General features: G+C 48.4%; 1 protein-coding gene across 1 annotated transcript in view; it reads right to left on the bottom strand.

Moving 5' to 3' along the window:
• The window catches only part of LOC111143057 (CUB and Sushi multiple domains 2), a 614,630-nt gene that overhangs the window by 321,030 nt on the left and 271,741 nt on the right, over positions 1–21,859 (bottom strand). The window contains exon 6 of the mRNA XM_022496499.1: positions 7,456–7,568. Within this exon, the coding sequence (XP_022352207.1) occupies positions 7,456–7,568 (113 nt within the window). The remainder of the gene's footprint in view (positions 1–7,455; positions 7,569–21,859) is intronic.

Genomic DNA, 21,859 nt, shown 5'->3' on the forward strand with positions numbered 1-21,859 from the left:
TGGCGCATTCCCATCTTAAATTCACTGCTCTAGCTAACAAAGAGCAAAAAACTGGTATAGCAACAATGGAAGGAGAACACTCAAAATGCCACCAACGACCATTGCCAAAAATCCAGGAGAGGAAGGATTGTCAATAGTTTAGAAAATAATGTACAGCTCCTCAGAAGCTGGTTATACACTATGCTGGGTGGCGTTTTGAATATGGTGGAAAAAGAAATCATCAACCCAACTATGGGCAGTAGGATGTACAAAACAACTGAAGTCTGTAAGAAGTACTTTGTTGGGTGCTGCTGGTGTGGCCTGTGGGTTAACCACAGCAAAACTCGTAGTCCCTAGAATCCCTGAAGAAGACAAGGATCCTGGCAGGGTAGATGGCGGGCAGTATGGGAGTGGAATGTTCTAATTTCTAGACTAGTGCTTTGCCATTGTTAACAGGCTGTGTGGTGGTCTTCACAAACAACTTCTGACAAGTCAGAAAATGACCAGAAGAAAGATATTTAAGGAAATTTCTATGGCCATCAGTTGTTGGTTTCATGGCCTGGGCAATGCTTTTTGTTCTACCTGGCATGTCTTTTTCCCCTCTTCCCTGCTTGGCTAGCTCTCACTGGCGAAGGCCTGACTCAAAGGCTTCCTACTCTCTGTGGCTGTGGCTCCACCTCAGGGAGAAGTCACTGCCCTTACAAGACTTCATCCGGGCACCTATTGAAGCCCTTTTTCTACTGTGATGTCATGTCCTGTTCTCCTATTTGTCCCCCAAGCTTACAGATCTGTGACCTGTGACTGACAGAGCCAAGCACACAGAAGTTTCCCTGAACCGTCCGATGACTGTGTGGATGAAGAAATGACCAACTGTTAGAAGAATATGTGCTTGGAGTTCATTTCCTGGCAAAAGGACTGGGTTGCCCTTGAAAGCAGGTGAGGTGAGGGGTGCTGTATTTTGTGTTCATGCTGTTTTCAGTTCAGGCTCACTTTTGATTGAGTTTAGAAGGCTGGCCTCAGGGGCACTGGGCTCTGGGCTCCTGAGCCTGGAAGCAGCAAGTCTGCGATTCGTGGAGGACACCTGGATATCCAGAACATAACAATGAGGCTGGCAAGGGCTGAGCAGCTCAGCAGGTGGACAGGAATTGGAGAGAAGGTCTGAGCGTGGACATAGGCTGCCTGATGCACTTTGGCTCAAACCCAACCAGAAGCTTGGGTTTATTACTATAAAAAGCATCTCGATGCATGCAAATTGGTTTCAAATGTTTGAGTTTCTTCGGCAGACAACTGAGACTCAGTGTCTCAGACTTCCAGAAAGCAGAGGAGCTGATTCTCTCACTGTGGAGTATCTCCCAACTCCTGGTTCCCAGAGTTCACTTGACAACACAGGCAGTGAGAGGAACAGCAGAGTCGGGCTAGGATTTGGCTGGAGGGAGGGTCAAGCACTGGACAGTAACCATGATGTCGGAGTGACAGGCAGAGAGCCCACGGCTGAGGAGCCGGAGGCACCAGGTCTACCTGTCATTGCACAAGGGGTTCCTCCTATAACAGGGAGCAGAGGTGACTGGTGCAGTCTGAGGCCTGAGGGTTCCAATTCCTGAGCATCTGCCACGTGCCAGATATTTTAGCAGGACCTCCTTCAATTTCCACTAGCCCCATGGGGGTCAATAACATTCCCTCTCTAGGGACCAGCAGGGCAATAGTAAGCTGGGAGGTATGCTCTCTTCCTTGCCAGGAAAGACCCTCACCAGTTGTGAACATAAGCCTCTGGGGGAATTTAAAAAGGCTCTTCTCAATGTCATTCCTTGCAGGCTTGAAAAGAAAGCAAGAAAGCAATTAGCACTGCAAGAAAGACTGAAAATATTCCTTGCCTGGAGGTAGAAGGATTGATTATATAACCTCAGTGGTCTCCCAGAACTGGAGAAAATTTAAGGAATTTCCATTTCTGTGATTGCCAAACATTTCAGGTACAGGAACCTGCTGTTACACTTCTAGGTAAATGCCCACTACACAAAACAAATCAAAGAGGAACTGCTCTGGTTTAAGTTGATGGTATGGGGGTGAACCTAGAGCCCCACCCACTCAGTCCCTATCAAAACAGCTGTGGGGAGAAGCCCTCCAGGCTCCAAGGAACCCACTTTGAAAACCACTGTTCCGGGCTCCCTCCTCTCATGTTACACACATTTGAAGAGGACTCCTGCCCTGAGAGGGGACCGGAGACCTCTGCCTCTACTTTGCCTTGAGTCTTCACATCTCTCTCTCCAGCCCAGACCCTTCTCTGAGCTACAGACTGACAGACCAGCCAGCTACCTACTAGATGGCCCCTAAGCCCCAATACGCCAATATCAATGTAGATCAACATGTTCCAAGCAAATCCACCCTCATGTGCCTCTGCCCCAGGCCACCTTGGTTAACAGTGTCATTTTTTCACCTGTTCCCTCAAGCTAAAAACCTAAAATTCACCTCTGAATGCCCTGCCTCCTTCCTCCACCCCTCTCACTCCCCGATCTAACAGGCCACGAGTCCAGGCAGGTGACCATGGGGAGGCCTCTTCCAGTCTCTCTCTGCCTCTGCCTAAAGTCTAGGTCCTTGGAGATTTTCAGGTTCTCTGAGACTCTTAACTGTCCTCCCATTGTCATCTGAGAGTAGTCAAAGATCTTCCTGAAATGAAAATATGATCATGTCTCCCTTGTTTTTTAAAAATTTTTTAAAATAATTTTTTATAGATTTGTATTTATTTATTTGAGAGAGAGAGCATGAGCAGGGGGAGGGGCAGAGGGAGAGACAGAAAAGCAGACTCCCTGCTGAGCACAGAGCCCAAGGTGGGACTCCATCTCAGGACCCTGGGATCATGACCTGAGCCGAAGGCAGACGCTTAACTGACCAAGCCACCCAGGTGCCCATATGTTCAACTTCTGTTAACTCTTGTTAAAGAACTCTGATCTCCTGTCTTCAGTGCAGCTTCTCAGTGTTATCTCTGTCTCCCTCTCTGGGCTCGGAGATTGCTGCCTCGACCGTTGCCCCGCACTCTGGATGGCAGGCTTCCAGCTGGGGCAGCAAATATTTTCGGGGAGAGGGGAGGCCAGAGAGTGCATGAGTTGGGCTGTGGGTCATGTCTCAGCTGTAGACTGCCCAGCTCTAGCCTGGTAGCGCTCCGGAGGCTCTCAACACTTCGTAAATGAATGAGCAAGGCTGTATTCCATAAACCTTTACTTATGGATGCAGAAACTCGTATTTCATACAGTTTTCATGTGTCACGAAACCTTCTGATTTTCTTTTTCAGTCTTTAAAAACGTAAAAGCCATTCTCAGCTTGAGGACCATATAGAAGCAGTCAGAGAGCTGGGCCAGGCCTGCGGGCTGTAGTTGGCCCAGCTCCTCCCTGGACACGCAGGTCTCCGGGGCTCCTCAGACTTAGCCCTTTCTTGCCTTCCCTCTACCTGGAATGTTCCTCACTATCTGTGTGGCATCTTTCTGGAGCCCACACTGATGTTGCTGCCACCTTTTCCCTTTTTTTTTTTTTTTTTTTGGCTTCTTTAAGTGCTTCCCGCTAAACTAATTGCTCCTTTATCTCTAATCCTAGAACCCTTTCCCAGGCCTCAATTGTATCTCTTATCTGGCTGCGCACAATTTATAGATTTACGCCTGTTCCTCTCTTTAAGCTGTTCTCCTTGACAGCAGAGCCTGGCCTAGCCGCATTCCCCCTTCCGTGCAGTCACATGGCCATGTCACACCAAGGTGCTTGAAATTCAGCGCGCTTGCCCACCGTCTGACAGCCGGCCAGACGCACACTCACACTGGAACTCTGGTCCCCTGATTTCCCGAGGTAGCATTGAACATCCTCTTTGGCCAAGAATACCCCTAAGTTCTCGTTGGACTGAGATGGGAATGGAATATGCCATGTTGTAGGTTATTCATTTATTTGTTCAATGTATGATTTGGTTTCTGGGGGCAAAAAAAAACCCAAAAAAAACCCAAACCAACTGTTCATCAATCCATTTAGGGGTTTATAATGATTAGCCCTGAGGTGCCATAAATCACTTGAGACTAATCCCAGCAAGCTGAGGGCTGTGGAAACTGACCCCCTGCTGATGATGTGTCCCTAGGTCCAGTCCTCACACTTCTCTGTCCTGCCCTGAGCACTGCTAGAGCAAGGGGGCCCTCTGGTAAGGCTCCTAGCCTCCCAGAGTACACAGGGGGCCACAGCAGGGCCTCTGTTCCCCTGTTTCTCGCTCCTTTTGGGTTGGCAGATGGGAGGCACAGCAGACAGGAGGGATAGAGAAGAGAGAGATCAGGTTACTGATTCTGGGCTCCTCCTCCTGCTCTGGATACTGATTCCCAGGCCCTCTCCTCCTACACTGTGGGTTGGCAGTGGTCAGGTTCCTCAGTTTAGCTAGGTGGCTTATCTTCTACTCCCTCTGCCCCCGGCCCCCACTCCACTACGGTGAAGGCCTCCCTGTTGCGTGGTCACTGAGGGCCTCATCATCCTTTTGGGGACCTTTAATCCCATCCTATCCTCTGTAAAATGTCCCATCACTAAACCCTCCTCAGAAAGCTGGGCAGGATGTCTTCTATCTCCTGCTAGGCCCCCTGACTAAAAGGTATCTTTGCCAGGCTTTGGGGCTGTATTTGCAAGCCACCAAGTGGATTATTTTAGTCATTTCCAAGTTTCCTTGCCTTCAGAGCAGTGGTTCTCAATGGGGGGTGATTCTGTATGCAGGGGTCATTTGGCCACGTGTGGAAACTTCTTGGTTATCATGACTGTGTGTGTTGAGGGAGATGCTACTGGCATCTAGCATCTAGTGGATGGGAGGCCAGGGATGCTGCTGAGCACCCCAAAATGCAGTGGACAGTCTCCTACAACAAAGAGCTCCCCATGCCACAATGTCAACAGTGCTGAGGCTCAGGAACCCTGCTCGAGTCACCAACTGAATTACTAAATGATTATTGCATATGCTTGCACTATGTGCCCCCGGTCTGGAAAACACCAGAAAAAGAAGTTCTCAGGGTAGAATCATTTATTAGCACAGTATATCTGCCACCATCTATAAGCGTGAATACCGCTGGCATGCAAATCCCGCCTCCCGCACTCCATCGATGAGACTTGGGCCAGTTACGTGGCTCTCGGAAACCCTGGCTCCTCGCCTGCAGAGCGGGACTAAGAGGAGGACCTCCTTCCCACAGCCGCTGTTAGGACTGGGTGAAGTAGTAAATGCCAGAAGCCTGAAGTGAGAGAAAGCCCTCTGGAAACACTGGCCCACGGGAATGAGCAAAACCTGCTCAGAGCTGTATTCGGGGAGACAGAAGAGGATAAGATAGGGCTTGCTTTTGAGAAGTTCATCACTAAAGCAGATTTTCAGACTGTGGGTTGTTAGCTGCTGTAGACTTGTGAAATTCATTTCGAGGCTGCAGTTAACATTAAAAATGGGAAATTTTCAGGGTGCATCAAGTTTCGTAAGGGTAAATACCACTTGGTGACATTTTCTTTTTAGTTCTATAGATAGATGTGTGTGCTGAGTTGTGTTGGAAAATGTACTTCTTTATGGTGGGATGAGATTGACAAATGAAGTTTAAAAGCTACCAGTTAAATAGGAAAGGTAAGACACTCGAGGCACCATTCAGAGAAGGCTCTCTGCTTTTGCAGAAAACTCACACGAGCCTGTGAATGAATTCAACTTCACCACTTATAACCTGTGTGATCTATGTGTGTTGGGCTTGTTACTAAACCTCTCTGAGCCTCGGCTTCTTCAGCTGCAATGTAGGAATTAAAAATACATTTTGCCACTGCGCTGTGCGGGGACCCCAGCAGGGCAGTGGGGGACAGGGCCTCGTCCAGACCTCCTGCACAGCAGGTATGCTCCTGATCTTCTAGAGGCTGCCACACAGCTCGGTTCTTGTCCCCCACTGTCTGGCATCAAACTATAACCCACGGCCATGCCAAACAGGCCCTCGGGCACCCGAAATAGTAGAAATCCTGGTACCTATTTAACCAGATAAAATGATAATATTCATCTCTGCTTTTCTATTTTGGAAAATACAAATAAAAGATCCAGACAGGTGCTTCGCTTCCACAAAAGCCCACGGTCTGCAGTGGAAAAATGTTTTCAGGAAAGCTCTCAGAGTGAGGCTTTGTGAAGCTCATCAGACCAGGGTGGCTTTGGGGTTTATTTTTTAAATATTTCAAAGGTGTCCTGCTACCCTGAGCTAAGGAAGTGAGGCTGTTTAGGAAAGGTCCCAGATTTTACAGGTAAGGCCTCTGCCTCCAGTGCCAGTTTTATCCTAGTTTCAAGCCAGAAAGCCTGGCCCTGGGGGCCTGGTGATGGCGGGGGCTGCCCCCTGCCCCCTCCAGGTGAGTGATGGGCCACTGCTGTCCGGAGCCAGATCCTCCAAGCCGGGGTTGGGAGGGACACACTGCCCTGCTCTCCACCTGAGAATCTGCATTCCCCCCTGCCCCTACCCCCTGACCCAGCACACCCCTGCCGGGAGGCACTCCGTACTTTTTATCAGCCTTACATGGTCCCATTCTCTGCACACCACTGGTTTTCCTCACTCGCTCACTTACACCGTGAGCCTACCCCACCTTTTATTCCCGAGGGCCTTCCAGGGCCTTCTGTTTAATAGGTGTGCAATACAAGTTCACTGTCGAATCAATCAGAACCAACATCAGCTTGTAATTGGTAGCAGTTAAGGGCTTAATGAGCAAGTTCTAAAGCCCACCCTTGGTGTTTATAAATTTTGTGTACTTCGAGCAAACTCAAGGTTGAAAGGAATGTCCTCATCTACTCCCATACATTCCCTGGACTTTGGATCTCCTCCAGGCCTGAGGAGCTCCCCGTCTTGGGGAGAGCCAGTTCTCCAGGATTGGAGCAGAAATCTGCTTACCTACGATTTCCACCTGCCATTCCGAGTCTGGTTTCTGGCTGCCAGGCAGCCCTTCACAGACTAGGGCACTTGAGCTACAGCACTCCTAGAGTTCCCCTGCCCGCGTGTGTAATACATTTGGGTGCTATATAACACAAAAGACAGTCTTCCGCTTTACACCAGGGGAGGTGGAACACCGGTGATCGAGAGGTTGGGCTCTGGATTCAATAGGCAGGAGGAGTTCAGATAACCTTGGGAAACTGGTTTAATTGCTCTGGGCCTCACCTTCCTCGTCCATATAACGGGATGGTGACACCACTTACTTCACAGTGGAATGATAAGGGTTAAATGAGATGATGCTTATCAAGTGACCAGCATAGTGCCTGGCTCTTCAAAGGCACTTGGTGGGGCCTGGGATGGGCCTGGAGAAGGGCAGCTTGGGCCACATGACCCCATTGCTGCCTGGGGCATCAGGCCACCGTGGCAGATGCAGAGATGCCGATGTGGAGACCCTAGGTCTGCAAATAAGAACAGGATGCTAGAGGCATGTCTGGGGACAGGATGAGCTCCCAGGAGTCACTGCAGCCCATGGAGGCAGCATGGCAGCCCCACCTACCTTGGTATTGGGCACTGAAACCACGCTGCCGGTGGTTGCCATCCGAGGTAAAGTGCAGCCGCAGCCAGTTCTTGCTGCTGATGACCGGGGCTGGGAGGCTGGCTCCAGTGAACCTGTGGGAACATGACATCAGCAGGGTTAGGGGTGAGACAGGGGCAGGCATCCAGGCGTGAACCCATTTCCCATGTGAGCTAGGGTCTCAGTCCAGGCCTAGAGTGGGAAGGAAGCGTGGTGCCACCCTGGCTGCCCTCGAGCGACCTAGGGACTGAGCAGCTTCAGGTGGCTCTTTAGGGGCACTTCCCACCTGGGTTACCTTAAGAAGCTGTGGACAGAGTGGGTCCTTCAGGCCAGGGGCAGAGGCCCATCCCCTCCCCCCAGATAGGAGTGTTGACAGGTGTCACTCCCTTGTGCCACAGACCGCAGTTGCAGGAGCTTTCTCCTGCAGTCCTCCCAGCAGAGCCCACCCACCCCCATCTAAGATCCTGATTCCCCCAGCAAAAATCCAGCCAACAATCTCAGGGCCAAGGATCAGTTACCCCTAGTGAGGCCCCAGGGAGTCTGTGGAAAGGGCCAACACAGGCACTCTAGGCAGTGTGGCCCTTCAGTGGTGTGAGAGCCCATTCTGGGATCACTCAGTAGGCCCCAGGTCTCCTCTAGCTCTTCCCCTAGTGCTGCTGCCTCCATAAGAAGCCTCCCCCTTCCTGCTGGGTCCATCCCTCCTCCCTTAGATTAGCCTCTTCTGGCTCCCAGCTAGTCCAGCCCAGAGAGCAGGGCACCGGGGTCTCTCCTGCTGTCACTGTTCAGTGCCCTAGGTTCTTGACAAATTGCCATCTTGGGCCAACTTCCAGGTCAACCAGATCCTTCCTCTTGGAGCACAGGAACCTTCAGGGGCTCCCTAGTGGCTACAAAAGACATGCTGCTTTTCAAAATTCCCACCTGTCCCCTGCCGGAATGAGCCTCTACTCAGTGCTGGCCCTCTCCACCATACTCAGGCCAAGCTGTGATGTCCTCCACCCCCTGTGTGCTCCCTGCACCCAGGAACCCCCTCCATCTTATCTTCCCTTGTCTACCTCACAGCCTCCCAGTTGGCCCATACACTGGTGTTCCCCCCTCTTCCTCCCCACATAAGAATCAGGTACAAAGCTTCCCAATGCCTCCACTCTGGCAATACCACACCTCCCTCCTGTCTGCTCCCACCCCCGCAGGGACACCCCACCAACAACTCCTAAGCACATACACTTTGTCCTTTCCTAGATCTTCACCTTTACTGCTGGGAACAGGTCCACCTGTAGCCCTCTCTCCTGCACCCCCCATGTCACCTGAGATGACTTCAGGAAGCCCTCAAACATCATGTCCTGAGAAAGCCTTTCCTCCTCTGCTTGGCTTTGTAGCCACGTGGATTTGGGTTCCGATCCAGCTTCAGCACTTAGTAGCAGTGTGATCTAGGACTAGTTACTCAACCTTTCTGAGGATGAGAATATGAATAGCAGCCTGAAGACCTGTGGGCAAAGAACATAGCCCAGTCCCGGCCACATAGGGGCTCGAGAAATCTCATTTTCCTTTTCCCTCCTCCATGATGCCACATCACTGCATTCTGATTATGATTCCCTATCTAGGTGTGCGTCTCCCTATGATACCTCCTCAAAGAGGGCACTGTAGCCTGGTGATGAAGCTTGGGCTCTGCAGGGATCAGCTCTGTTATCTTAAGAAAAATTACTTCTGCTCTCCATAACTTTAACTTTAAAATGGGAAAAATGACAACCATTCCTTCAAAGAGTTGCAAGGATTAATGAGGCAATACACAACAAAGACCTTAGCATGGTCCCTGGCAAACAGAGAGCTTTTGGTAAATGGTGGCTGCTCTTTTCTTCTTTTCCACTTGCATTCTTCATCTCTGAACCAAGCACCGAGCACAATGGTTGATACAAAGCAGGGACATCAGGATTCCAGTACAAAACAGGTGGTGCAGTCATCTGAGAATAATTCCAGGAGTTCCATGAATGGACTCTTTGTAAAGGGACAACCACCAGGGATGGGGCAGTATCCATACAGCTTATGGAGCTGTCTTGGGCCTGGAGAAGAAATGGTGTCCCTGAAAAAGAAGGCTGTATGGAAAGGGCCACCATATAGGACCCAGCTCTTCCGGCAGTTTGTGGAAGTCCCACCCGGAGGGAACAGGGAACGGATACCCAGAACTCACTTTCCTCCCTCCCCTCCTCCAGTCTCCTGCTGACACTTCTGTTGATCTCTCCCAATTAGAAGTCAGAAACAAAGGAGCATACTGATGTAGCCCCACCCACAGAGAAGTCTTCCTAGACACGGAACCAAGTGGAGAAGGTTGGGGAGAGTATTTGGAGGGACAAGTGGAAGAGATCTGGCATGGTGGGTCCCTATAAATATGTAATAAGCAAAGGAATTAACCAAGTGGTTTCATACCCCGGCAAAACTGAGTTTTTACTATAATGAAAATGCTGACACACACCGAACTCCAGTAATATAACCCATATTGCCATGGTAAGAGCTATTCTAGAAACCAATTACCGTATTTTACCAGGACCCATTTAAAATAGTTTATTATAGGCTGAGTCATTTAAGTTTTCTAAGGAGCCACAAACAGTATTGTGGTTTTTTCCTCCCCAGGCCAAATTCAATTCTATCTCAATGACAAAGCTTAGAGACTATTTACATAAGGGAAGTAGAAATAGGGAGGATTTACCTGAATAATTCAGAACCAAAGGCTGTTTATTGCAAAATAGAATGTGGGGAGGGTGCCAGGGTCCCAGGAGCAGGAGGAGAGTAATGATCCGGATGGAAAGTGGACTTCTCCAGCCCTGGTACCTGCTCTAACTCCAGCTGCCCAGTTTGGAGAAGCCCCAAGGGACATCTGTTTTCCATCTCTCCCACACCTTTACTCATCCCTAGGACTCCTGCTAACTGTTCCCTCCCAAGGGTTAAACTCTCAGGGCCCTGTGGTGCCTTCACACCTTTACTCTGTTCTGCTCCTGCCTCCTCCCACATAAATGCACATTGGAGAATTTTCTTGGCAACTATCCCAGGAACTGGGGGCTTCCGTGTTGTTGTCATCACATCAGACTCTGCCATTGAGATGGTGCCCTGTGTCACTGACAGCTCTCCAACAAGCCAATGACACACACAACGGCATGGATGACTCTCAGAAGTATTATACTGACAAAAGAGGACATACGGTACAGTTCCATTTATATGAAACTCTGGGAAAGACTAATTATAGCAAAAGAAAGCAGATTAGTCATTGCCAGAGCTGGGGGTGAGAGATATCAGCAGGGACCCCCTGGAAGGGAGTGCAAGGGACCCTCCTCAGGTGATAGAAATGTTTTACATTGTGAATGAGATGGTGGTTATATGGGATGTACACGTTGGTCAAAGCTTTAAAAACTGTACATTTAAAATGGGTCATTTTATTTTTTGCAAAATTTACCCAAAATAGAGTTAATTAAAAACAGTCTTTAGTGGCTCCTATCCTTGGTGTAAAAGACCTTTCTATGGCCTTAGGCTTTAAAAAAAAGTCAGAGTGTCCTCACCTCTCTTACCTCCTCCTGTCTCCACCTCATTCTTTCTGTTCTAGCCACACGGGTCTCCTTGCTGTTCAAAACTGGCCAGACTAACATAACATAATGAAAAAGATAAACAAAAACAAAACAAAACAACAAAAAAACCTGGCCAGACCTCCTCTGGCCTCAGGGACTTTGCACTTGACATTCCCTCTGCCTGCTAGCTGGCTCTTCTCCCAGACATCCATGTGGCTCACCTCCTCACTTCGTCTAAGGCTTTGATCAAATGTCACCTTCTTGGTGAAGTCTTTCTGGTCTGACTCCTGCCTGCCTACCTTCCCTGAGCACACGCGCGCACACACACACAGACACACAAAAAAACCATCTCCAACCAAACAGAAGACCTTACTTGTACTTGAGCACACACTGCTTTTTTGTGCTTTTCTGCCTTTGCACTTGCTGCTTTCTGCCCTTTCCCATTGTACGAGCTGGCTGCACAGAGAGGTGAAGAAACTTGTTCAAGGTCACACAGCTATTAAATGGGCAGAGGTGGGAGTCAAACTCAAACCACCCCACTTAGAGCCTATGTACTCAGCCTCTGCATTGTACTGCCACGTACACCCAAGCATGAAGGAAGGCAGTGGAACAGTTCAGGCTGAATTCCATTCTGTTTCTTTTCCTCCCCTCTCACATCCCCCCCCCCAGGATCCTCTTTAATTTTGCTCCCTCTTAGAATCATAATTAAAGGCAAGAAACTCAAAGAGAGATTCTCCCCTTCAAACCTTTCTGTCCACATTAACTTCACTCTGGGGGGTCTGGGGAACTCCAAGTTCGCCCAGGAAACTGCTATTGCAGTATAGCATAAAATGTATTTAAGCAATTACACTCAATTTTTTTTTTCTTTTTGGTAAATTGACTTCCGTTAAATGGGGCTTCATTAATGGAATCTGGCTTGGGGAGAATAAAACAACAACAACAACAAAACCCACAACCGCTTCCTTTAATGCTTGTAGTTGATTATGGGAAAAGTGGCTTTGAATTCCCCTACAGCAATCTCTAAGTTCTTGTCTTGGTAATAAGAGAGCTCAGAGCAGACTCCCCAGAAAGCATTTCTTCTTAAGAAGCTTCTCCTACATTCAGGATGCTGGGAGCGCTGAGATGATAACTGAGTCTGCAAGGAATCGCTTCCTAACTGTACGCAGAGGGGGAGGAGGATTAGGAGCTTCTGGTTTAAATTTCAGTATTCCTGAAAACTGACATGCTCAGCAGAACATTCACTCATTCATTTACTCATCGAGCACATATTGGATACGAGGCATGGCACTTGCCAGTGGGTGCCACTCCCACTGGTTCCCTGGATATGGGCAGTCCTTGCAAAGCCTGAACTCTACCACATTCATCTGCACAACCTCAACTCCTCGGTCAATAGCATCTGGCTTCTGGGCTCCCAGAGCATCTTCTGTGGGCTTTATCTCTCAGCTAAGCTATGTGTACAGCCTGAATCTGACACAGGGTTAGAGAATCTCTGCATCCCAGGGGCAAGCAGAAGCCATCCTTCCAACTCCAAAGCTGGCTGGAGAGAATACAAAATATAGGAGGTGTGTCCCACTTTATCCCCACTCCCACACCCACTTCCCTTCCTACCTGCCATCTGCTCTCCTCTTTGGGGGATGGAGAAGGCACCATGATGCAACCAGGAAAAACCCTTCTGGAAATGGCTTAGTGGTGGTGGGTAAAGGGCACCAAGGCCCTCGTTGGAGACCCGACTCCTGCTGCCACTGCCCCAGCCACCTCTTGTTAATAAAGTGAACACTTATTGACTTAGCTCTGATACTCATTCTCATCACCAATGATTTCCGTATCAGTTTCCCTTTAGCCAAATGCCTAGGATTCTTGCTAAGTCGAGATAAATGCTTTTCCCAGGACAAATCCATGATATCATCTATTTTCCTGGAACTGGGCAAAAGCTCGGGATGAATGCAGTTCTCTTTTGGATATGGACAGTTGGAGTCCCTGAACCTTAAGACCTATCTTTGGAAAGGCATCCCAATATCTGGTTCTCAGCAGTGCCTACCCAACCCAGTTAGTCATTCAGGCAGCTCTGAGCAGCTGAGCCACAGTATGAAAATTCAAATCCCAGCTACCCACCTGGAGGTTTTGGGACTTGTCTAACAAACCCAAGCTTCTGCCAATCATTCTTGCTCCTCAGTGTTCTTTCTTCCCATAATCCACACTGTCTTCCTAGTCACCCAAACCAGGCATCATCCTTAACTCCTCCCATTCCTGCTCTCCGTGACCAACTGCAGCCACATCTTCTCTGCCTTGTGACCTCATGATCCTCACCTGGACTACTAAGACAGCCTTCTGTCCTGCCCTCTGCCCTCAATCCCTCTCTGTATTCTGGGGTGAGATTTCCCCGAGTTCCTGCCTTGCTAGAAACCCAGCAACAAATGCCCGCTGGCTCCAGTATTACAAAGTCTAGACTTTTTCATGCCTTCCCTCTCCAGTGACACCCACTTCGAGCCCCAGCTTCTTTCATGTCTCCATGCTTCTACATATGCTACTCCCTCTACCTGGAATGTCCTTTCCTGTTGCCCTACCTGACTTCCTGGGAAATATCACTGCTCCCATAAACCTAACCAAAATGTCTCCTTTTCTCCACCTCTCTCTTTCCCTGCCCCATGGGAGAAACATTTGCCTTCACTGTGGTCCCTCTGCCCCATGCTCATGCCCCTGCCATCGTACTGGACACACCAAATCATAACCATCTCCCTGACTAGAAGCCAAGCTCTGTAAGAGCAGGGACAGAATTTTCTTTATCTCGCTATGTCCAGAAACACAGCACCGTGCCTGGCATGTGGAACAAGTCAATTCCTTAGAACAGGGGTTGGCAAACTATAGTTTGCTGTCTGTTTTTATAAATCAAGTTTTATTGGATCACAACCATGATCATTCATTTACGTATTGACTCCTTTTCAAGCTATGATGGCGGAATTGAGTAGTTGGGGCAGAAACTATAACCTGCAAAACACCAAATATTTGTCTTGCCCTTTACAGAAACAGTTTCCTGACACCTACCCTAAGCCTTGCAGATGACATAGCTTGTTGGTAAAAAGTAATTTCCAAGTAAGGAATAATAAAGGAATACATACACAGCTAAAATATTTCCTGATAGTGCACAAATACTTCAATGTACATTTATGCATCAATCCATTTAATGTAGTACCAAGGTCTTTTCTTTGATCACAGTTTTGTTCTTCACAATCTCTTATATAAACTCCATCTATAATGCATCGTTCACCATATCCGATTCAGCTACAGCTCATTCAGTCAATAAATATCTATCGTGCACCTGTTATGTGCCAGGCACTGTGTGGGGGCACTGGGGATGGAGCGGTGAGCAAGACAGTCCTGGTCCCTGCCCCGATGGAACTGAGCAATTGTCTCAGTCACTCACACCTAATATTTAGGAAGCAATTCTTTTTTAGAGATTCTCCTCCATGGAGTCTTTCCAAAGCACTCAATTTAGTTTCCATAGATGCAACTCTATTTCCTTTCACACTCATATTTCATCAGTTTATGTGATGTTTAATTTAAATCACATAATTACAATAACAAGTATGACTGGCACCAAGAGAGTTGGCAACAGACCCATCTGATTCTCAGAAAGTGCAAGACTTAGCTGGTGGGAGCATGGAGGGCATGGGCTTTGAGGGTGGGGATGGGAGATGGCCTGCAGGCCGCTGGTGCTTAGAGTGCCACAGGGCATTGGTCAGGAAGTTCTAACAAGGCCATGGGAATTCCAGCTACCCCAGGAAGCTGCTCTGGTGGAGAGGGCTAAGAGCACTTCCGTTATACATGTCTTGTGAATGAATGAATCAATGAATGAACGAATGGCAGTCTCCTTTCAGCTGTGGGCATCTTTTCTAATCACATCCCCTTTGCTACTAGGAGAGTGGGATTCAGTTAATATTAAAATCCTAATTGATGAGGACTTCACAGGACTTCCAGGCCTAAGGGCCAGCTATGTATAGATCTCAACTACAGCCTTCCCAACAGATGGTCAGTTCAGATCTGTTCTGAATGCTTCCCAAGACTGATAAGTCAGCTTCTTGCCAAATCCTCCCAGTCCACTTTGATTTACCCCCACCCTTTTCTTGATGCTTCCTGCTCATCCTTGAGCAGGCATCTTATAGCCACTGGCTCCAGAGAGTCTGGCTGGCTTCTCCTGTGTACCTTGGGACTCCTTGCACATCCTCCACCCTGGTGCTTGCCTCACCAAGAATCATCCAGGGGTCTGCCTCATCCTCCAAACTGTGCGCTCCTGAAGACAGGGGCTGTTTCTTTCTTCTTTAATTCTTTCATCAATACCTTCCATGGAAACCTAACACGCCTCCATAAACATTGCTTACTAGAAGAAGCAACGCTTGAATGAGTCAATGAATGAATGAGATCCTTGCTAGTGAAAGCAAAGGGCATATGAGGGGGAAAACCGACCAGCAGGTGAGCCTGGAGACAGTGGTGAGAGCCTCCAAGGCCATAATGGGTTTCATCCTGGTTTCCTATGAAGATGCGCCCCCACACCCCCTTGGTCCCTCAGCCCTCGCCCTATCCCCTACTCATTTGCCAGCTGCTCGTACCTTTCCGGGGGACTCTTCTCATCCTGACACATCCCCAATGCACTAACCGTGAGGTCTCGTAATCAATGTGGGCAAATGTTCCTCCTTCCCCAGAAGGAACTCAATAAACTCAACAAATTACCAGGGCTCTTCCCTGCTCAGCTAATTGTTAGCCCCAGGGAACCCACACAAGCTACATCAGGTAAACGCTTTTCCTCCAGATGCACTGCTCCCTGGAGGGCGAGTATGTGAACCAGGAAAAGGGAAGGACAGGGCTCCTGGCAATGTCTGCCCCTGGGATGTGGGTGTCATCACCGCTGGGGGTCCTGGGGCTTGTGCGTTGGGGGTGGCACCTTGAGAAGGGCTGGGAGTGGCTTGGGGTGCTCATTTTTTGCATTCCCTGCAGGGCTGCTCACCCAGAAAGGCTGCTGGCTGAGGCGTCTCCTGACTGCGCAGAGTAGACTGGCACTGGGTCTGCGAACGGGAGCGGGGCCTGAAGTGCTGAGCTCCGGGTGAGGGGGCTCCTGGCATGCCCTCAGCTACCTTCCAGGGCCCCCGTGCCTCCCTCATTTTCTGTCAGTCCCACTCCGCTCCGTGAGCTACAGACGTCTGAAAAGCATGCGCCCCGTCGACCGCACGCGACCCACAGGGCGCGCCTGATTGGCTCAGGGTGGCCACGTGACACCAGTGGGGCCAATGGGCGGATGGGAACGGGCCTCACCCGCAGGAGGGAGATTCCGGAAAGGGTGGCCCCACATCAAGTCTTCCACCTCTGACCCTGTACCTCCACCCCATCACTCTGACGGTATGTGGGTGCCTCGTACATTGTCCTCCTCCACGGCCTGCTGCCGTCTGCCTGGGACAGAATCTAAGCGCCCTCTCCGCCCTGCCCTGCTGCTGAATCCTTAGCTAGCCATTCTCTGCTCCCAGCCCGGGTCTGCATTGCACCAGGTTAGGCCGGAGAGCTCGCCTGGAGAGCTGATGGCCCCATGGACTAAAATGTTAAAGCCTGCCCCATCAGGCCTGGCCCCGGAAGTGGGTGCCTTAGGAACGTGGTGGCCGAGGCACACTCACACTCAACCTGACCCTCTCGCCTTCCCGGCTCAGGCCTCTGCCTAGGTGGAGATGTCCCCTGTCTGGGTTATCACCTGTCTTGTTCCCCTACACAGAGGCAATAGGTTTAAGGAGGTCAAATGTTAAGGGCCAGGCCTCTGGAACCAACACAGCCTTGTATTTGAGTCTGGGCTCCACTATTTACTAGTTGTGTAAGTATGGGGATGTGCCAAAAATTCTCTGAACCTGTTTCCTCATCTGTGCAATGGGAGTCCTATGAACATCTGTGCTTATGTATATAAGGTGTCTAGGATCGTGCCTGACACACAGCAGGTGCTTCACAAATGTGAACTATTCTCCCCCACCCTTGTTTAGCTAGGTCTGAGAGGAGGAGAAAGGATGGGATCTTATCAGAGCCTTGAACCCTATCTTCCAGAGCATACAGGGTTTAAGTAGACCCTGGAGTAGCCTGGCCTAGGTTTCCCTGGAGAAGTAAGGATGCCTGCGCCCAGTCTGGTGACAGGACAGTACATGGGGGAAGAGACAGGGCACTCTGTGTCACCCAAGGTAGCCAGTCCATGTGGCAGCTACCTTCCCTTCTCCCTCAGCGGCTCTAGCCTTGCCTCCACCAGTTCCTGCTCTCTCAGTCTTGCCCATCTTCCACCTGTCACTAGCAGACATGAGTCAGAGAAGGGGCCTGTCCCCCTCCCAAGGATGGTGGCAATGTATGCCTTGCAGAGGCCTCTGGGGATTATATTTGGATAATACTTCTCATCCTGAGGAAATGTTTGCAGATGGCTTACTGAGGAGCCTCCCATGCCAGCCTCTGCCTGCCACTCGACTGCCACTCTTAGCTTGAGCAACATTAATGTCCCCCTCTCCCTCCAGGAGGAGGCAGCTAGCCAGCCCTGCCTGAGAGCCAGGCAGCTCTGAAGCCCTGGCTGAGGGCATGAGCCTCTAGTCAGCTGGAGAATGGATGGGCTAAAGCATCTGGGTGATGTGCAGGCCAGTGAGCAAGGTGTCTTAGTCAGAGTGAGCTGGACTTGGATCCTGCCTCCACATCCACTGGCGTGTGACCCTGGGAGATGGCTTCACCTCTCTGAGTCTCTCTTTTCCAGTATGTGTATCACAGTGCTTTGTGACAATTTGAGGTGCTATGGTGATGCTCGTAAACTCCTGCTACGCCTTCAAGACATAGCAGCCACATATTCTTGATCACGGCATGTCTCCAGAAAGCAAGGGAGAGTTGTGGGCCAAGGGCTAATACTTACTGAATAGAAAGCAGTTTGGGGGGCACCTGGGTGGCTCAGTGGGTTAAGCCTCTGCCTTTGGCTCAAGTCATGGTCCTAGGGTCCTGGGATTGAGCCCCACATCAGGCTCTCTGCTTGGTGGGGAGCCTGCTTACCACCCCCCCACCGCCTGCCTCTCTGCCTACTCGTGATCTCTGTCTGTCAAATAAGTAAATAAAATCTTAAAAAAAAAAGGCAGTTTGGGGTGGAGATTAGGAACATGGGCCCTGGAAGTTTCCTGCTTGGGTTCAAGTCTCATCTCTTGTCTAACTGTCAGCTGTCTAACTATGGGCAAGTGGCTGACCTGCTTTGGGCCTCAGTTTCCCCTGCTATTTACTAGGGTAACAACAGCACCCACCTCATAGAGCTGACAGGAGGTCTAAATGAGATAATGGGTATAAAAGCTCTTGGTATGGAGGGGCAAGATGGTGGAGAAGTAGGAGACCCTGTTTCAACCAGTCCCCTAAAGTGAGCTAAATATCTACCAGAACATTTTGAACACCCATGAAATCAGCCTGAGGTGTAAGATTATACACTTCTGGATCACTACAGGGGCAGAAGACACCAATGGAGAGGTAAAGCAGAGTGGGAACACTCGGACTGATATCAGAGGATAAACAGAAGGGGGAGGGAGCCACCAGAAGTGACTCATTGGAAAGTAATATCTCAATATGAAAGTGCCCTGTGATTGGGGACCAGCATTAACTTGGAGTCTTGTTAGAAGCACTGAAAAAGAGTAAAAGATCTTAAGAGGCAACTGGTGGAATCAGGTGGTCACAGGCACGGGCCTAAGCCCATGGTCCCAGGACGGTCACCACTGGCAACCACCCATGCCAGAGAGAGTCCAGCGGGGGCTCATGTCCGTGGTCCATGAGCCCACGACTTTCCACTGCTTGCACCACTGCTTGGGCTGGGCCCACTCCCACCTGTGCCTGAGTGAGTCTGGTGTGGGCACTGGCCCACGGTCGCTGGGCCCACTGACTTCTGCATGTGACCTGTGCCGCCACTGGGTGTGAGTGCACCGGGCGAGGGCATGGACCCCAGACAGCAGTCCCAGGAATGGCAGTCACCTGGGATCGGGCTCACCCAGACCCATATCATTCATGGCTTTAGCGGCACAGGGGTGCGCACTGCTTGTGGAAGGCTGCACTGTTCAGTGGAGTTTGCAGAGGGGGAGTCTGTGTGTTCTGGACCACCCAGAGGGGAGCAGACTGAGGCTTCTCTCTGAGGCAGAGGTCTGGGTGCAGACAGTTTGCTTTCCACTAAACCTCTGAAAAGCCCTGCAAAAAGCCCCCAAAGAACAAAAACCTCCAGAGAACAAAAGCCTGAAAAGCTGGTTTCCACAGAGCCAAGCTCCTTGATAGTGGGCGGGGCGACTCAGCCCAAGGAGGACTGACTGAAAAACAAACCAACAAACATGGCAGGCCCCTCCCGCAGAAGACAAGCCAAAAGAACCAGAGGACGTTAATCACAGGGTCCCCATAAAACTGTAAAACCCCAACATCAGGGGAAAACAACATATTAAGCTCCTGGTATTGCCCCAAAACCTGTATGTTTCATAGACAACTTTTTTTTTTTAATTCGTTCTCATGATTCTTGTTCTTTTAATTTTTTTTTAACCTCCTTACCAGTACAACTAGAGGTTTAATACAACATATTGCATAACAACTTTTTAACTTGAACTTTTTTCATACATATACCTGTTTTTTTTCTTTTTTTTTTATACATATAGATATAAGCTTCAAGGTAATCCTTTTTCCCTATTCAATACTACCCCTATATATAAACCAGTTTTAAGTTCCCTGTATGTCTGGAAATTTGAGTCCTTTAACAAAGATAACAACATTCACCCAGGAAGAACTGAAATAACCTTCCATATCCACATCAAGGATTTGTAAACACCTTCCCATCTTATTCTTCTGTTAGTATTTGTGTATTTGTTTTTGTTTTTGTACTAATTAAATCTTATTCTTGGGGTTCATTTTGGCTGGTTTTTTCTTTTTTCTTTTTTCCTTTTCTTTTACTATTGTCAGTCTTTTTGTTTGTTCGTTTTTGTTTATGGACCTTATAAATCTTACTTTTGGGGTTCATTTCGGCTGGGTTTTCTTTTTTCTTTTCTTTTTTTTTTTCTTTCAAAAACTTCAAAAACTTTCCAGGGTGCACCTTGCCTGGATTGTGGTTGATATATTCAGCTATACATCCCCTTAACCACCTCTCACCAAAATGATTAGGAGGAGGAACACCCAACAGAGGAAAAATTCAGAGACTGTGCCCTCTGTCACAGAACTATTGGATACGGACATAAACAGTATATCAGAAAGGGAATTCAGGGTAACAATTATCCAAGCAATGGCTAGGTTAGAGAAGACCATTAGTGGCAACACAGAAACCCTAAGGGTGGAAGTGAGGGCTAATCTGGCAGTACTAAAAAATGCTATCAGTGAGATCCAATCTAATCTAAATACTCTAACAGCTAGATTAATCAAGGCAGAAGATCAAATTATTGATCTAGAAGACAAACTGATAGAAAAGAAGGATCAAGAGGAGGCCTGGAACAAATAGCTTAGAAGCCATGAAAACAGAATTAGGGAAATAAATGATGCCATGAAACATTCCAACATCAGAATTATTGGGATCCTTGAGGGGGTGGAAAAAGAGAGAAGACTAGAAGATATAGTTGAACAAATTCTGGATGAAAATTTCCCCAGTCTGGAGAATAAAACAAATGTTTGTGTCTTAGAGGCAGAAAGGATACCCCAAGATCAACAAATCTAGAAAGACTTCCAGATGCTTAATTGTGAAATTCACAAATCATAATCTTAGACAAGAGGTCCTAAGGGCAGCTGGGGGAAGAGATTCCTTATGTACAGAGGAAGGTCCATCAGAGTAACATCAGACCTGTCCACAGAAATCTGGCAAGCCAGAAAGGGCTGGAAAGACATATTCAAGGCACTAAATGAGAAGAACATGCAGCCAAGAATACTTTATCCAGCAAGGCTGACATTCAAAATGGATGAAGAGATAAAGACCTTCTAAGACTGGCAAGGTTCAAAAGAGTATGTGGCCACCAAGCCGGCAGAATAAGAAATATTAAGGGGAGGGTTCTATAAAAGAAGAAAGCATTGAAGAGTGACATAGAACAGAAATTTACACAGACAATCTATAGAAACAAGGACTTCTCAGGCAACATGATGTCAATAAAAACTTATCTTTCAGTAATCACTTGCACAATGTGAATGGCCTAAATGCTCCCATAAAAAGGCACAGGGTTGCAGACTGGATAAAGTGACAAGACCTGTCCACATGCTGTCTACAAGAGACACATTTGGAACCTAAAGATACATCCAGACAGAAAGTGAAGGGATGGAGAATAATCTTTCATGCCAACAGGCCTCAAAAGAAAGCTAGGATAGCAATTCTCATATCAGATAAATTAGACTTTAAGCTAAAGACTGTAGTCAGAGATAAAGAAGGACACTACATCATTCTTAAAGGTTCTATCCACCAAGAAGATCTAACAATTATAAATATTTATGCGCCCAATATGGGAGCAGCCAACTACATAAGCCAACTGTTAATCAGGATAAAGAATTATATTGATATGAACACATTAATTGTAGGGGATCTTAACATGCCACTCTCAGCAATAGACAGATCATCTAAGCAGAAAATCAATAAATAAACAAGAACTTTGAATTACACATTGGATCAGATAGACCTCATATATAGAACATTCGAATGTTTCATATATATAGAACATTCTAACCTAAAACAACAAAAAACTCATTCTTCTTGAGTGCACATGGAACTTTCTTGAAAATAGACCACATACAGGGTCACAAATCAGGGCTCAACTGATACCAGAAGATTGAGATTATTCCCTGCGTATTCTCAGACTACAGTGCTTTGAAAA

Source organism: Enhydra lutris, unplaced genomic scaffold (assembly GCF_002288905.1).
Source record: "Enhydra lutris kenyoni isolate GAN:26980312 unplaced genomic scaffold, ASM228890v2 scaffoldscaffold9, whole genome shotgun sequence".
Taxonomy (NCBI): domain Eukaryota; kingdom Metazoa; phylum Chordata; class Mammalia; order Carnivora; family Mustelidae; genus Enhydra; species Enhydra lutris.